At 49.2% G+C, this 14,471-nt stretch overlaps 5 protein-coding genes across 6 annotated transcripts; all 5 read right to left on the reverse strand.

Moving 5' to 3' along the window:
• Nucleotides 1-849: 849 nt before the first annotated feature.
• PV09_05880 (uncharacterized protein) lies at nucleotides 850-2,351 on the reverse strand. Its single transcript, XM_016359442.1, has 2 exons — nucleotides 1,662-2,351; nucleotides 850-1,597 (listed from the first exon to the last, which is right to left on the reverse strand). The coding sequence occupies exons 1-2, from the start codon at nucleotides 2,253-2,255 to the stop codon at nucleotides 1,115-1,117; spliced, it is 1,077 nt and encodes a 358-aa protein (XP_016212691.1). The 5' UTR covers nucleotides 2,256-2,351; the 3' UTR covers nucleotides 850-1,114.
• A 698-nt stretch (nucleotides 2,352-3,049) lies between these two features.
• Nucleotides 3,050-8,450, reverse strand: PV09_05881. 2 transcript variants are annotated; one of them, XM_016359443.1, is made up of 2 exons: nucleotides 8,300-8,450; nucleotides 3,050-8,226 (listed from the first exon to the last, which is right to left on the reverse strand). In XM_016359443.1, the coding sequence occupies exon 2, from the start codon at nucleotides 6,750-6,752 to the stop codon at nucleotides 3,468-3,470; it is 3,285 nt and encodes a 1,094-aa protein (XP_016212692.1). In that variant the 5' UTR covers nucleotides 6,753-8,226; nucleotides 8,300-8,450; the 3' UTR covers nucleotides 3,050-3,467. The 2 variants fall into 2 exon arrangements, with proteins under 2 accessions (XP_016212692.1, XP_016212693.1); XM_016359444.1 differs by having other exon boundaries at nucleotides 3,050-6,777; nucleotides 7,065-8,450.
• A 968-nt stretch (nucleotides 8,451-9,418) lies between these two features.
• Nucleotides 9,419-10,425, reverse strand: PV09_05882 (uncharacterized protein). Its single transcript, XM_016359445.1, has 2 exons — nucleotides 10,286-10,425; nucleotides 9,419-10,228 (listed from the first exon to the last, which is right to left on the reverse strand). The coding sequence occupies exons 1-2, from the start codon at nucleotides 10,364-10,366 to the stop codon at nucleotides 9,584-9,586; spliced, it is 726 nt and encodes a 241-aa protein (XP_016212694.1). The 5' UTR covers nucleotides 10,367-10,425; the 3' UTR covers nucleotides 9,419-9,583.
• A 494-nt stretch (nucleotides 10,426-10,919) lies between these two features.
• On the reverse strand, nucleotides 10,920-11,679 carry PV09_05883 (uncharacterized protein). The gene is made up of 3 exons (XM_016359446.1): nucleotides 11,406-11,679; nucleotides 11,264-11,354; nucleotides 10,920-11,204 (listed from the first exon to the last, which is right to left on the reverse strand). Exons 1-3 carry the CDS (start codon nucleotides 11,548-11,550, stop codon nucleotides 11,063-11,065), a joined length of 378 nt encoding a protein of 125 aa, XP_016212695.1. The 5' UTR covers nucleotides 11,551-11,679; the 3' UTR covers nucleotides 10,920-11,062.
• A 501-nt stretch (nucleotides 11,680-12,180) lies between these two features.
• PV09_05884 (uncharacterized protein) lies at nucleotides 12,181-14,411 on the reverse strand. Its single transcript, XM_016359447.1, has one exon. It carries the CDS (start codon nucleotides 14,329-14,331, stop codon nucleotides 12,358-12,360), a length of 1,974 nt encoding a protein of 657 aa, XP_016212696.1. The 5' UTR covers nucleotides 14,332-14,411; the 3' UTR covers nucleotides 12,181-12,357.
• Nucleotides 14,412-14,471: the final 60 nt, after the last annotated feature.

The following is a 14,471-nucleotide window of genomic DNA, read 5'->3' on the forward strand; positions in this document are numbered from 1 at the left end:
CACTCATGCGTGTGGACTCCCGACAGTCGGTCGCTATGGCTGCTGTCCGAATAACCTCCCGAACGACGATTTTCTATCGCAATCAAAGCTTACGGACCGATGTAATATGTCTGCATGCATGTCTCAATTCGGGCCTATGTTCAGAATTGCAACGTTCAGAGAGAAAGAGTGTTCATCAAAGGCTCTTTGGGAACTTCTTTACCATATCTTTCGTTCAAATTTGTTTGCTATGTAGATCACCCTATCTCGGATCAGCACATACATTTAGTTAGCTGTCGCAATTGTCAGCAGTACAGTCAAAAGGCCACTATCAGTGGTGTACGTTCAGCTAGTGCCACGTAAATTACGCGGCATGGCTATCATTTGGCAAAAAACTTATAGCGCCTGAGCTTATTATCGTATATTTACACATACTCATTGAAATTAATGTTGCAGCCAACCGGATTTCCCTTCAATTCCATCTGCTCGACATTCTGATTTATTCTAGAGGGGTGCATATGTTGCCGCTCCTACTAATGATATCGCCTGAGCATTGAGAGCCATGATCACCATTTCACTTTGAAGAAGTCCACGCTTCCGTCACGCCTAGCGCATTACAGAGCAAAGAAATACCAATCCAGAGGCGCGTAGAGCTTTCAATGCTCTGCAAAGCAAATGAGGTATCGGACTACCAATATGCCAAGTATGTATCTGTCCATTGTCCGCCGACATATCCGGATAGGAGTGTCCCTGTCTTGTCAGAGCAGGATGCCATTGTGCCCTTACCCATTTCACATGGCATGATTTTGGACCGAAGCGTATACTCCTAGAGTACGATAAGGAACTCGCAGATTTCGGGACGCTCGGAGCAGATTATATCTCATGGCACCAACAACACTCTGGGTGGAAGAATGACAACTACTGCTCTTCTGTCTAGAGATTGTCGTATTCATCCACTCTTTCTCTAGACACTCTGGTCATGTTCTGCACGCAATGGGCGACTTATTAATTGCTACTTAGACATGATTCCAAAATCGAGGCTTATGGATCCAACAGAGTGACTTTTCAAGCACCAGATGTCACTTAAGACACTTGAAAATCATGGCCAGCTTGATGCAAATTAGCATGGCCTTTCTTAAAAATGTCCAACGATAGGCTTAGGAATATACAACTCCTCAAGATATTTCATCTCATCCTCTGTCAAAGTCTTGCCTTTCACCTCGACAGCTTCGTCCAGCCTTTCCAGATTGCTGAAACCTACAATGGGAATCGTGTTCTTCTGCACGATCCAGGCCAACGCAACCTGAGACATCTTCCAACCCTTCTTCTGAGCCAATTCCTCAACTCGCTTGATTATCGCTTTATCTTCTGCCGTAATGTTTGAGAACGCTGAAAGAGTCTTCTTCGTTGATTCGGAGCGAACGGTCTCGCCACTGTCCACTGGCCTTGCGAGGTGTCCTCGATACAGTGGAGACCATGGAATAAGGCCAACACCGGTTTCGTGACAAAACTTGTTCATCTCGCGCTCCTCCTCTCGGTAGCAAAGAGAATAATGGTTTTGCATGCTTACGAACTTGGTCCAACCGTGTTTCTCTGCCGTAAATTGCATCTGTGCGAACTGGATTCTATACGTCAGCAAAGGATACACGAAGAAAGAAAGGTTACGGAAAGCGACCGCGAACCTGGTATGTCCACATGGAGCTCGCCCCAATGTACCGGACTTTTCCACTTTTGACCAGATCATGGAGCGCCTCCATCGTCTCTTCTATTGGTACTGTCGGATCAAAACGATGGATTTGCAACAGGTCAATGTAATCAGTCTGCAAACGCGCTAGACTGGCATTGACTGCGTTAAAAATAGCCTGTCTCGACAAACCTGACTGATTCACGTAGTCCCTCGTGTTCTTCATCTGGGGATACTTCAGATGGGACAGCGCGGGCGTCTCTCCCACTGTACCGAAACACTTGGTGAGGATGATGACTTTGTGTCGTGGAATGCCGTTCTTCTTGATGATGCGGCCGATCAACTCCTCACTCACGCCGTTCGAATAGACGTTCGCTGTGTCCCAGGTGTTCAATCCTCTCTCGTATGCGCCCAAAAGCAGCTTTTCTACCTCCGATTCGTCTTCTACCACCCAAGGAGCCCAATCTTTGTGTCCAAAGGACATGGCTCCTAAGATGGGAAGCGAGACCCTCAGGCCAGACCTTCCGAGCTGAACATAAGATACCTTCGTCGCGTCAAGGCTCTTCTGAAGCTCTGGAGGAATTTCACCCATTTTCCTTCTTTCGGTAGTGATAAAGGCTCTTTACAGGCTCCAAAGATACTTTTTTTTAATTCTTTCTTTCTCTCAAAAGCACGATTGAACTTGGAGAAGGACGGCGTGATCGAAAGGCGGGGAAAACGGCATGATTTATCGCTCCAAAGACGCTACTATAAACGAATCACGGAATTTGGACGGAATTAAGCTATTGCCGCAGGTTTATAAAATAGTCAGCCTGCCAGTCCAAAGTCCTCCTGCGTCTCAATCTAATGCCGAATAAATCCACCTTATTTGTTTCAAGGTGTCAACTCAGAAATTGTTCGGCGAGGCTCCGGGGCGGGGGCAGGGGTGGGTGCGATCGATTTCGATCTCTACGCTTCCAAGTGGATTACAGCCGTGCATAATGCAGTTAAATAGCAGTAGCTGGTCCCCTTTCTCTGTGAAGGAAAACTTTACATCTTCATTCTGCTCATTTTTTCATACCTGTTTCACCATAAGACTCTGGTTTCCATGTACGTGTTCGTGTTAAGATACATTTTTCAGCGATTGCGAAGGCGCCTGTGCTTGGATGAACGCTGGTATTACCTGCTTCAAGGTTGTTTCTATTTTCATTTGACGTAATCGGTCTTCAGGACTAAATGCGGACGTCAAATGTAGTGGTAAAATGCGTGTATGTGACACCTCTATCGTCATCAATTATCATATCTTTCCGAGCTGGGCCGTTGCTTTGTGACTACTTGCAATTCGCCGAGTAAAATCCCTGAACTCGAACTCTGAGGCACAGCCAAGTCCGAGACGACCTAGTCTCCGAAAGCTACATTCAACAGGCGAGCAAACCATGCACCGTAATACTTCATGATGATCTGATGATGCGCAAATCGTACGTAGACATTTGAGTGTATCAAGAGCTTGAAGTTGAAGATTCAATACAGAAACTGGTAATTACTCGCTGATGAACAGGAGATAAAGGTCTTGCGCATCTTCATTTCATCACCATATGAACCCGTTGTTCAATTTTCAATCCAAGCTCTCCTGCTAAAAGGGGATTTGAAGATGGCACTTTTCCAGAACCCAACCAACAGCAGATACTGTTAACAGCGACGCCAAATAACATAGTTCATATGCAACGGGAGTCAAGTCCTTTTCTCCATTCATCATTGCTATGAAGACGCCGTATTCAAGGTGTTAAAAAAATCTTTTGAAACATAAATACAAGTGCCGTGATTTTCAATGCAATATCTCACCCAATGCAATGTAATCGGCAATTACCCCGCTCGTTAACTCCTTGGTGTTCGCAAAAATGCCGTAGAAGATCGAGTCGGAAAGAGGTAGGAAGTCGACTGTTGGTGATCTCTCCATGTCGGACAGGTCATCGAGTAGGCTCTCTTTCTCTTTGGTTGCATTGTGCCCAGCTGTTTCCTCGATATCATCAGAAGCAGATACACCATTGACTTTCTTCATTTCGATACTGTCCTTAGATGTCTCCTTCGCTGACAGCGACGAGTCTTCGAGCGCCTTCTTTGCAAGACGCTTGAGCATTGACATGCCTCGTGAAACGATGTTTACAAAGACGGTCTGCAGGAAGGCTTCATCACGATATAGTTGTGGTGGCACTTGACCACCGTTCTGGTTCCGGAACACTAGCTCTCTTGCTCCGTCATGCTCCGCCAATTCTGAGATGACTCTAAAAAGCACAGTGGCCCATGAATCTTGACTTCGAAGCCAAGACTTGGCGAGTCCTGGATCAGAGGATGGGATAAGCATAGAGAGAATGTCGGCAGTAAGCATACCCTGTGAAAGGGTCGGTTTTCGCGCTTGAGCAATTGCCAAAATTTCTTCGTCCATACGGTTAATCGGCTTGCGCTCATGTCCACTGACATCGGGTACGACAGCTATAGCCATACCAAAAGCGCGAGTTAGAAGGTCGTATTTCTGATGTACTGGCAAATCGGATTCGTCCTCATCCTCATGGTCGGAGACATCCACAAAGATCTGCTTAAAAAATGTTCTATTTGGGTCATCCCTAGCAAGGAGCTTCGCAAATACGTCGATCGCCGTAGGGTAATACTTGTGCACAGATGGCTTATAGCTTGCAAAACGGAACGGATTCGTCTCAGTCGGAATTGGCCCAGGCGCAAAGGCAAGAATGAATTGAAGAAAGTTGTACGCATCCTCTTGCGAGTCGAGGACGATTTCTTTCGCAGTGTTTGAAAGGAAGACGATAACGTCCTTCATGAAGTCCTGAGTGTTAAGCGATGACTGAAGCGATACTACGCGCGTGGCAAGGAGGCCAATTGTGTTCGACAGGAATTTGACGGCGCGAGAAGCAGCGAGGAAATGTGAATTGTCTCTCCGCGTGTCCATGATATTACGAGGGAAGGACAGGTTTCGCAGAATTGAAGTGACGGCAAGCAATCGCTCTGCTGCTCTTTCCTTCTGGTATTTTTTGCTGCCGACTTCGGGAACATCCTGCACCTCTTGGAGTTCAAGCTTGGCCAATCTTGCGATCTCCTCGTATGACCCATGTTCCAAGCCCTCTATTCTCTTCGACTTGTCACTGAGGAACTCGACTTGATCTTCACCACAGTCTATGAGCACGTCGAGCAGGTCGCCACATTCCGGTAATTCCAGATATCTCGGGAGCAGAGTACCATCTGTAAGTTTTCCTAGCAGATCCAAGGCGTAACGCACCTCGGCGTTGATCCCGGATTGCAAGCTCAGTGTGATTGCTTGTATGTCAACAACACCGACATCTAGATGACTTGGAATGTCAACATTGTGCAGAGCTAGCTCTTTGTACATCTCCGCCATATCACCGACTGGTTGGTGACGATCTAGCCCTGCAGGCTTTTTGGTCAAAATGGCCTCACCAAGCATGTAGCCGCCATGGCTGTCAAGAGGCACCACGTGAGGAACATAGTGAGTTGGCCGTGGTTCTGCGGCACCATTTACTGCCTTAACATCCATCGATGTTGGCGCTTTGACTGGTTGTGGGGTTGGAGCGAATGCACCTACTTTCCCTTGAGCTGGAGAGCCATCCAGATGACGACTAGCACTCTTGCGGTGCTGATCAACAGTGGAGGGAGGTCGCGCGGTCGTTTGATCCGACTGCGGCGTTGAAAAGCCATTGGTAGCGGGAAGAGATGCATTATTTTGCTGCGGCGTCATCTGTCCAGGTGCTGGGCTTGGTTGACCCTGCATGTTCATACGAAGCTGGTTCATGTAGGCTTGATTTCCAGGCTGATTGGTTGGTGGCACATTTTGAGGCATCTGCCGAGTCGGAGACATGTTCTGCTGTCCTTGAGGCATGCCGCTCATCTGTGCCTGCTTCATCTGTGCCATGCGTTGTTGTTGTGAGTTGTAGTAAGCAGCTTCCCATGGCCCAAGATTTCGCTGGAACAACTGCTGAAGTTCGACTCCCACGTTTGGATATTGCTCAGGAGGAATTCCAATTTGCCTTGCTACTGCAGGCCACTGGTTTGCTTGGGTAACGCGTTTGGACGAACCAGCACGTACGATAAGCTGGAAGAGAATATACAAATTGACAGGTCGTCCAGCTATGGTAGGGTGAGGGTCAAACGGCTGTTGAGCGTGTTGCATGTACTTGGCAATCTTTTCCATAAAGGCGCGCTCTTCTGCTGCCCGCTGTGGATTTTGCATGTTCGCCATGTTCGCTTGCGGCCGGGTTGGAGTTCCCATGTTTGGCTGATTGACGGCAGCTGGCGACATCATGGGATTCATGCCAGCGCGGCTTTGCATCATCTGTCTCTGTCGTTCAAGGCTCATCTGCTGTATGGCTGCTTGTCGCGCCGCAAGGTTGTTGGTAAGTTGCACCGGCTGGTAAGGGTTCTGACCCGGCATGCCCTGCATGGCAGCGAAGTTCTGATTAAACGCCGGAGGCATCGAGGTTCCGGGAATGTTGAAGGCCTGGCCAGGCATTTGCGCGCCCATGGTGGGCGGCATGCCCATCTGTGGACCGCTCATCTGGCCCGGCATCTGACCATTCATGGTGAACTGAGGCTGGTTCAGATTCTGAGGCGTGCCGCGTCCGCTTCCGTCTGGAGGAGGCGACATTCCCATCCGAGGCTGTTGCGCCTGAGGTCGGTACTGCTGGGTGGAGAGGGTAGGTGATGGCGTCGCGTTGTTCGATCCATGCTGCAAATGCTGGAAATTGCTGGGCAGCGGCTGGCCCTGCTGAGGATTCTGAAAGTTGCCGCCAGGGAAGTTGCTGACGACTTGCTGGGGAGTCTGCGATCGCGACAGGCTTATGTTGGATGGCGCCTGTCGAGGTGAGTTGACGGCGCCGTCGTCGCGTGGCCGCTTGGAGGGAACGAGCTGCTGAGGCGTGTAAGGGAACTGCGAGGAGGGCGTCTGCGATCGCGGCTGTTGGAACGGGGGGTTCTGGAATTGCGGATTTGGATTCGGGTTGGACGTGTTGTTTAGCATCGAAGGGTCGAAGGTTCCGTCGGTCGCGAAGCCATTGGACTCGCTGTGGACAGGCCAGCCATTCATGGTTCAGCGCGGTAATGGAGGCTATCTACGGACATCATCAGCCATCGACAATCAGGTCAGTGGCAGTCAGGCATGACGCGAAAGGACAGAGGGCCATCGACGCAGGACCGGAAGGGGCGGGAATCGACGTGAGCCAACAGGCGCGGCGCGAAACGACGTGTTGTGCTGTGCTGAGCGGAGGCTGCCAGCAGCGTTTGGCCGACGTGCCGCGCTGGGCCAGGAGGGGCGGGAAAGCTTGGCCGTGGATCCCAGATGGCGATAGAAATCAGATGCAGGAAATGTAGGACATGTATGGAACAAAGCCTAACTTACCCGAGAGCGTCTGTTGCGTGGCCGGGAGACGGTGTGTCGGTCGCAAAGGAGAAATGTGCCAGAAGTTGCAATCTGCCCTGCCACTTGGCGCTAATCGCCTATGGACAGCAGAGACGGCCAGCATCTTCACGACACCACGCCCGAACAGACGACGACGGCGACGAGCTTCAGCGTCAGCCACGCGCGCCGCCTGCTGCTGTGCAAAAATCCCCCGCCGCTCAGAACGGCCAAAAACAAGGCGCGCGAAGGAGACGAAAAACCCGCCGGCGCAGAAGAGGAATCGAGACAAGGTCCTGTCGGCCCATAAATGGAACGTCTGACTAGCGCCAAAAGGCACCGACCTGGGCCGATGGTAATGAAGATTCGATTCAAGACCCAACGTCCAATCCTTTCGAGCCGTAGTTTAGGCGACGCATCCGTACTACCTGCCCCTCGCTCCATATGGCTTCTTTGGTGCATGTTCGATCCCAGTCATCTGTGCTGATTTGCCATCTGTCCCAAGGCTGCCGATCGTCGTCTCCCGCAAGACTGACTGATTTCCTGCTTCCTTGCCTCAGCTGTGCCCTGCGCTTGGTTGCCGTACTTCGACGACAGCATCGAGCACCGTGTCGTCAGCCGTCCTCCATATTTCCGTCCGGCTGTCCATCGACGGTTCAGAAATCAGTCGTCCAGCCCATTCCGTGTTCGAGCATAGTCACCAGGCTTGGTTGACGCCCGCCGCCGCGAACACCTGCTTACACAGCGACTTTTTTATCCCGACTTTGTGAACCAACAATGGTACCTGCTGTCTCTGTGCGTAACCTATGCCTCCAAGCCTCAGACAGAATGCATGACCTCAGCCCACCCCGAAAGCCGGGCGGACTACTGTTGCAAAACAAAATCTTATCGCCCCCGTCTACCAGAAACATACCACTCTCCCGAGATCCGTCGTGAAGGGAAAACCACGCCAATCTCGGGGTCCAAGCGTCTCTTGTTCTTCATCGTCACCTGCGCATATCCGTCATCCGAACTTTATCGCGCAAAAGGCTCCGCTCCTTGCCCATGCCAGTAGTAGCGGCGGGCTGGCTACAAAGCACGCGATAAGTCCCAGCACGTACCTCCGTACAAGACGCCTTGCAAAGCATGCACGGCCCGACCTGGAAGTCTCGGCATTCACCGTTCCCTGCGTGATCTCGTTAGTCACATCGGCCTGAGCATTAAAAAAAAGGGAAAAAAAAAAAGAAATGTCGACTTGCTGTAGTTCGCCCCCACTGGTACCTAGCTCAAAATAAGAGAGGTGTTGTCTTCTTTTGCCTTTCTTCCTTCACGTATACAACCCATGTCCTCATAGAGTGATGTACAGATCACGTGAGATCACGGACTTTGACGGCGCTTTCTCGATTATCATCTTCTAAATGTAGACAAGAAGAGACGCTGTGTTACACTTCGTCTTATATCAATCTTGGATCTTGTGACATCTGGTCAAACATCAGACGGTGCATTTGGTCATATGAATATCACATGATTCGTCTCAATCGAGCTCACTTTCTTCGAGTCCAGGACGCAGGTCAGTGAGCAGAACGGCCTCTCTCATCCCAGCTTAGGACATTTTTAAAGTATAATATAATACATACATACATATACATATATATATGTGTGTATGTATGTATCTCAAGGATGAATTGTACAGCGTATACTATTACTTTACGGCTCTCCTCTCCCTCGTGCTGTACTTCCAGTGAAGAAGTTCTCCAGCTTATGGCTTGAATAACCTTTGCATATTCGTGGGTTAGCTGATGAGCCATTCTCTGCCCGTGGAACATGCCACATCTGGCATGATGAACTTCGTCAACCAGCAAGAATCGAACAGATATCCGACTTGCCTCATTTTATGTATACTAAGTTGGCCCGTCAGCCGAGAGTGGATGATGAGCAACGCTTGTCCGTCAGACTTCTCCGCTCAAACACGACGTGCAAACCGATTCAGCTCTGCCTGGCTGAGAGACGCAACCAGTCTTTGAGCTGTGCTTTAAAACAGCGTGCCTTACCACCGTAGCGTGTGTTGAGGAGTACATGCCTGGTTAATATATAATTCTGAAAAACACCTTTGGCTGTACGACAATGCCCGGATACATCAAACATGAGGCTGGAAAATATTTTGTGGACGCTAGGTTGCAACCCTTTCCGCAGCTCGGCATGCATATGTCCACGAGCGGAACAAAAACGGTCAACTTAAGCCTTGGAGAATGTCAAGAGTACGACCGTTCTTGCTGTCGTCTGGCTTAGTCCCATTGTCATGCCTCCTTTTCCGAAAATCATTCAGCCATCAAGCGAAGAAATATGACATGTATTGGCGCGTACAGCGATGCAAAACATCTGACGATAATTGTGGCCTGTAAGCCTTTTAAATTAATTGATATTACATCTAGTTTCTCTACTGCAGGAGGGCCTGGGCTCAAGGACCAAGGCTGAAGTCGAATGGCATCCATCAAAAACGCCACAAGTGTCTCGCTCCGAAGTGCCAGAAGCGTTGGTGTGCTCTAGATCTTGCCATGAAGCAAGTTCCTGATCATCTCTCTGCCTGTAATCCTGATTGTGTGGTACAAGGTCAAAAAGTCAAGTGTGCTGCTGAACGTGTCCGCAAACCCGAATGGAAGCATTGGCGGGATCCAACCTTGTGCCAATTCCAAGGCCCAGCAACCCTCGTGCATCTTGTACTGCCTGACAACACCTCGCTTCATGAGATTCACTGATCCTTTGGGATATACCTCTTTGACCAGCGAGTTGGCCTCATAAGCCCACTGCTCGCCTTCAAGAATGTGGAAGTAGTCGTCCGCTGTGTGACGACCGCTGTGCCCTTCTGTACCGAGTGGCGTGCCGAAGATAATGAGGTATTCCGTAATCGAGGCGTGGATCAAATACATCGAGCCCATACAGCCGCCTGCGTTGTTGAAGACCCATTCATCGTAGTACGGACTGACTTGTGTGGCCGGGTCCCATACGGCATTTGCAGACGGTGGTGGGTGGTCGGGAAAGGGATCGATTGCGATGTGGTTAGCACCATGGGTCTCGCGCAACGAGGTGACGATGTGGTGGACGACGCCTGCAGTGGAGTTTGGATATAAGGCGATCGCCTCCTTCACGAGCTCATGCATTTGCGGAGGGTCGAAAATATAAAATTTGTGCTTTCAATTCTCGTTAGTCGACCAACTGGACCTGTTTGGACCGGATGTATTGTATACTTTGATGCCATCCGCCCATAGGTACAACCCAGTAAACAAAGCAATAATGAGTGCCAAAGTGGCACCTCGACCACCAAACATGTTCGCGTCTGAATGAGAATCAAAGGAATGTGTGTTGGCTCATTGGCATCGCGTCTTGCCTTCCTTTTTGTATAACCCTCTGTTTATCGCGTACAGACAGACCATTTGGGGCTAGTCCTAACCGGGCACGGCAGTCTCAATTCCGTAATGACCTGATGTCCAAACCCCCATCTATTCAACCATAGATGAGCCCGACTCCTAACCAGATCGAACCCTGACCTGAAGGAAGCCTGTCAAGTGCATCATGGTTCAAGAGCTGTGTGGAGCTGCGCCAGCGCCGAAGTCTCAAGCCTCATGGCCACTACAAAAATCAGATTTACGGCACTCAATCTTGAGCCTAAGCCGCCAATGGGTAAAGCAAAAGAATCACGGGGCTCATGAACGCGGTTCTACACGGGTGAAATGAATACTGCCTCTCCTTCTGTGCACGTAGCATTTAAAACATGTCTTGAACTGGCCATATTTCGTACACGAACAGGACACACCTTGGCATTACACATTATGCGAGGTTTACCAATTCCCGAGGTAGTTTATGACCGAGCCGAACAAATAATTTCTTGTCACTTGTATCGTTCATTTCACTATTTCAATCGTAATCATACATTTGCAATCACAGTGCCAGGATCAAACGTCAGATATTCATCTTAGCTACTCTGACAGATGTGAGTAGCTATGCTGATTCTTTGCAAATCAGATCTATTTCTTCATGCCAAGCGTCTCCTTTGTCTTGTCAATGATGCCGCCACCGGTGCCTCCGGAAGTTGCGTGGTCCTTGTTGCCGGACAAGGTATCGCCGATAGACTGGGTAGTGCTCTTATCCTGCTCTGGCTGAACGTTGCTAGATGGGCGGAAAATCAGCTCTAAGTCACAGCAGCTAGCGATGTTTGAGGAGCTCACCGTGCAACCTTGTCACCGATATCCGTGGCGCCTTCACTGAGCTTATCCGTGGTGCTCTTCTGCGACTCTGGAGTAAGCTTCTCCTGAGCCTCTGTATGGTGATATCAGCCTCGCCCCAGTTATGAAAGCTACGGAGACATACTGTCGGTGAAATCCTTGCGGCCTGCGTCAGACATGTTGTTTGGACTGTTGTTTGATATTGAAACTTGTTTTTTTCGATAGAAGGTTTGACAATGAGGCCGATATTTTTCCTTACCTAGATTTGCTCCTTGTTTATATATACACATTTCTGCCTAAAACTTATGTAGCTTGTACGTCATATGTTCACATGCTCTTTCCTGCCGTCTGTAAGTAACAAGTTTACAGTCCCAGTAGGTGGGGCATGGTTGGCTCAATGTCTCTCGTCATAAGTTGGAATAGCCGGCTTGTAGCGCACACACACTAGGATCTACGCCAGCCAAGGGAGTCGTGCGGGGCGATGCCATCGAGACAGAAGCCTCGGAATCATAATGGCGAATTAGAAAAATGCCATGCCTGCGTTGCAGTTTCACATGCTACAGAGCATCATTGTGACGTAGATTGTTCAGCCTCGTGGCGAGCCTTGCAGGTTTGCACGTGGCTACTACCAGCTTACCCCCACGAAACATATCCTTGTATGTCCTTGCTTTTTTCATTTCCTACAGAGGCCGAAATAATGCATATCCAGTATCCACCAATCTGCAGGTGTGTTCAAACTAAATATCAGTCTTCGAAGTCTTGGGATATACCCTTTGGTGATCGCTTTATGCCACATTCCCGTGCGCTCCACTCATCAATCAATGATTCAAGGTACGTACATTTGCACTATCGTTGCGTCATTTATTCTTGCTCTCGTCTGTAAAGCTGAGCATGCTTGATTCTGGAAGTATAGTCAACAGATATTTTCAGAGCTGAGAAAGTTGCAAACGAAACAGGGTGTAAAAGCTGCAATTTGTACAAAGCAACGTTGAGGAAGAAATCAAGTTTCAGTCCAGCCTCGAACATTAAGTGTTTGAATGAGTAACCTCAACGTGCACTGTTTTCTAGATCATGTACACTTGAGATACGCTGTTCTTTTAGCCCGCGAGTCCGCCCCTCGCCATCTTTCTGGCTCGCTGATCTCTCCTATTATGATTCGCCCTGCTCCCTTTATTCGCCTCCTTTCTCTGTCTGGCTTGCTGGGTGCTGGCATCGTTTGACGGACCAGATACATTTCCACCTCTACCGCCTCTACCTCCTCTACCTCCTTTACCTCCTCTACCTCCTCTACCTCCTCTGTCCCTCCCTCTGCCTCGACCACGTTCTCCTCCACTTGACTCTTCCTCTTCTCCCCCACCGCTGTCACGCCAAGCGGTACGTTCAATAGTGTCTTGTTGTCCCGTGAACGTGGAATACCTCGCCTCCAGCATTCTAAGTTTCCTAGGTTGGCGGGCTAGTATGATGGCCCAGCCTTCGATAGCTTCGTCTGTCAGGCCAGTCTCAGCTTTGAGCGCCATTCTGGCCTTTCCACGTCGCGTCGCAGCGTCTCTGTTGAAAGTTTCCGGGCTTGTCCTGTATGCGGCAAACAGAACCTCTTCATTTTTGTCCACATTTGCCTCCTCATTGCTCATCGAAGTATCCACAGTGCCACCTACATCTTCGATATCATAAGTATCATCGCGTTCATCATCATCAGAATCGAATGCCGCAAGAGCTGATAATATAGCCGCTTTATTTGACTTTGATGAACCGTCCGCGAGAACAGTATCTGCGGTATGGTCGTTTTTCGAACGACCAAAATGAATTCGGGATGTGTCTACAGCGAGCTGATCAAGTTCATCGTTGTCATAGATATTGCGACGCTCTGGTGGTGGGGTTGGCCTAGGTACTAGTTGAGTGGCTAATTCAATGCTGTCTGATTTGAATTTGCCTTGTAATTCCATCGTCCTGTCAAGTCCGCTTAAATGTGCCGGCAACGACTCGTCAAGCAGATGCATCGTGACTTGCTCAACATTGTCATCATATTCATCAAGCAGCTTGACAATGAATCCGGAGCCAAGCTCAGGAAAGAGTTCCTGTACCTGCGTGATCAAGCTCATACGATGTACATGTGCACCACTAGCCATTCCATGGTCGAGATTCCCGACTGAGTGGCCTTTCCCTTTCTCAATCTTTTTGCGAAGGCCACGCTTCAGAAGTGCATTTGGTGCTTGGCGGTGGCTTCTTATGACATTTTCCAGCTTTTGGGCTCGTGCAGGATCCTGTGGGAGCACAATCTGTCGAATTTTATGGATGAGAGGTGTATTTGAGACCACATCGGAAAGGAGTGAAGCTTGGCCGGGATGGGCAGATGATTTCAGACTGTATAAATGATCCGAAAGTGCAGTTATGTTTGGCTCACTCGATGCTAAGAGCCCAAGGAATCCAAAATAAACATAAATGATGGCAATCCTACGGAAGTTGTCGTCTGCCTCGCGATACGCAGCGGCTATTGAATCCAGAAGGTCTGATCCAGTCATGAGGAACGCCGCCACATCGGGTACCTGGTAGAGCACGGGTATTGCACGCGTGAACATTGATTGCACATTAGATAGCTGCCCAGCATCTAGAGCCTTGATCTGAGCAATCTTTTCAGTCTGGAAAATGCCATCAACGCCTTGGGGTCGACGCTTCCAAGCATATGTGAGCAGTTTACGAAGCTCTTTACTTCGTGGAAAGACTATACATACTCCAGAAAGAACTTCCAATGTAAAAAGATCTTCAGAAAGTGTGTTCATGCTCATAGTCCTGTGAAATAAGAGGAAGCAAAGTCGGCGAAGACGAGCAGCAGTTTGTCCAGTGGTCAGCTCTGACTGTGAGACAGGTTTTGCGAGTGCTTGAAAGTACGATCGCAGAAATCCAATCACATTTGTGCGATCTTCTTCCATGCTTTTATTCCAATCTGAATCATTTTGTCTCAAATGAAGTTCCACCAGTTTGATCCAGGACGCCATGCAAGCTTGCCATTCTGCAGGTGGTAGAGACGCTCTCGTCTCTGACGGAGGTACAGTTGCAAAAGAAGGCAAAGCCATGTTGATCCAGTCAGCCCAGAGCCTTTTCTGAAGCTAAATTCATACCAAATATCACGATCAATAACGTTCGTACCCGAGATGTGAAGCAGGTACACAATTTGAAGAGAAGGTGACCAAAAGCGGAAAAGCGCAGAACAATT

The sequence above is a fragment of the Verruconis gallopava genome, assembly GCF_000836295.1.
Source record: "Verruconis gallopava strain CBS 43764 unplaced genomic scaffold supercont1.19, whole genome shotgun sequence".
Taxonomy (NCBI): domain Eukaryota; kingdom Fungi; phylum Ascomycota; class Dothideomycetes; order Venturiales; family Sympoventuriaceae; genus Verruconis; species Verruconis gallopava.

Excerpts from the sequence above, each read along its gene's own strand:
- PV09_05881 (XM_016359443.1), bottom strand. The coding sequence starts at position 6,752 with ATGAATGGCTGGCCTGTCCACAGCGAGTCCAATGGCTTCGCGACCGAC.
- PV09_05884 (XM_016359447.1), bottom strand. The coding sequence starts at position 14,331 with ATGGCTTTGCCTTCTTTTGCAACTGTACCTCCGTCAGAGACGAGAGCG.
- PV09_05882 (XM_016359445.1), bottom strand. The coding sequence starts at position 10,366 with ATGTTTGGTGGTCGAGGTGCCACTTTGGCACTCATTATTGCTTTGTTT. Across the intron at positions 10,229-10,285 it reads TATGGGCGGATGGCATCAAA|CACAAATTTTATATTTTCGA; the intron begins GTATACAATACA and ends GAGAATTGAAAG.
- PV09_05880 (XM_016359442.1), bottom strand. The coding sequence starts at position 2,255 with ATGGGTGAAATTCCTCCAGAGCTTCAGAAGAGCCTTGACGCGACGAAG. Across the intron at positions 1,598-1,661 it reads GCTCCATGTGGACATACCAG|TTCGCACAGATGCAATTTAC; the intron begins GTTCGCGGTCGC and ends TATAGAATCCAG.
- PV09_05883 (XM_016359446.1), bottom strand. The coding sequence starts at position 11,550 with ATGTGTATATATAAACAAGGAGCAAATCTAGGTAAGGAAAAATATCGG. Across the intron at positions 11,355-11,405 it reads CCGCAAGGATTTCACCGACA|AGGCTCAGGAGAAGCTTACT; the intron begins GTATGTCTCCGT and ends ATCACCATACAG. Across the intron at positions 11,205-11,263 it reads ATCGGTGACAAGGTTGCACG|CAACGTTCAGCCAGAGCAGG; the intron begins GTGAGCTCCTCA and ends CCGCCCATCTAG.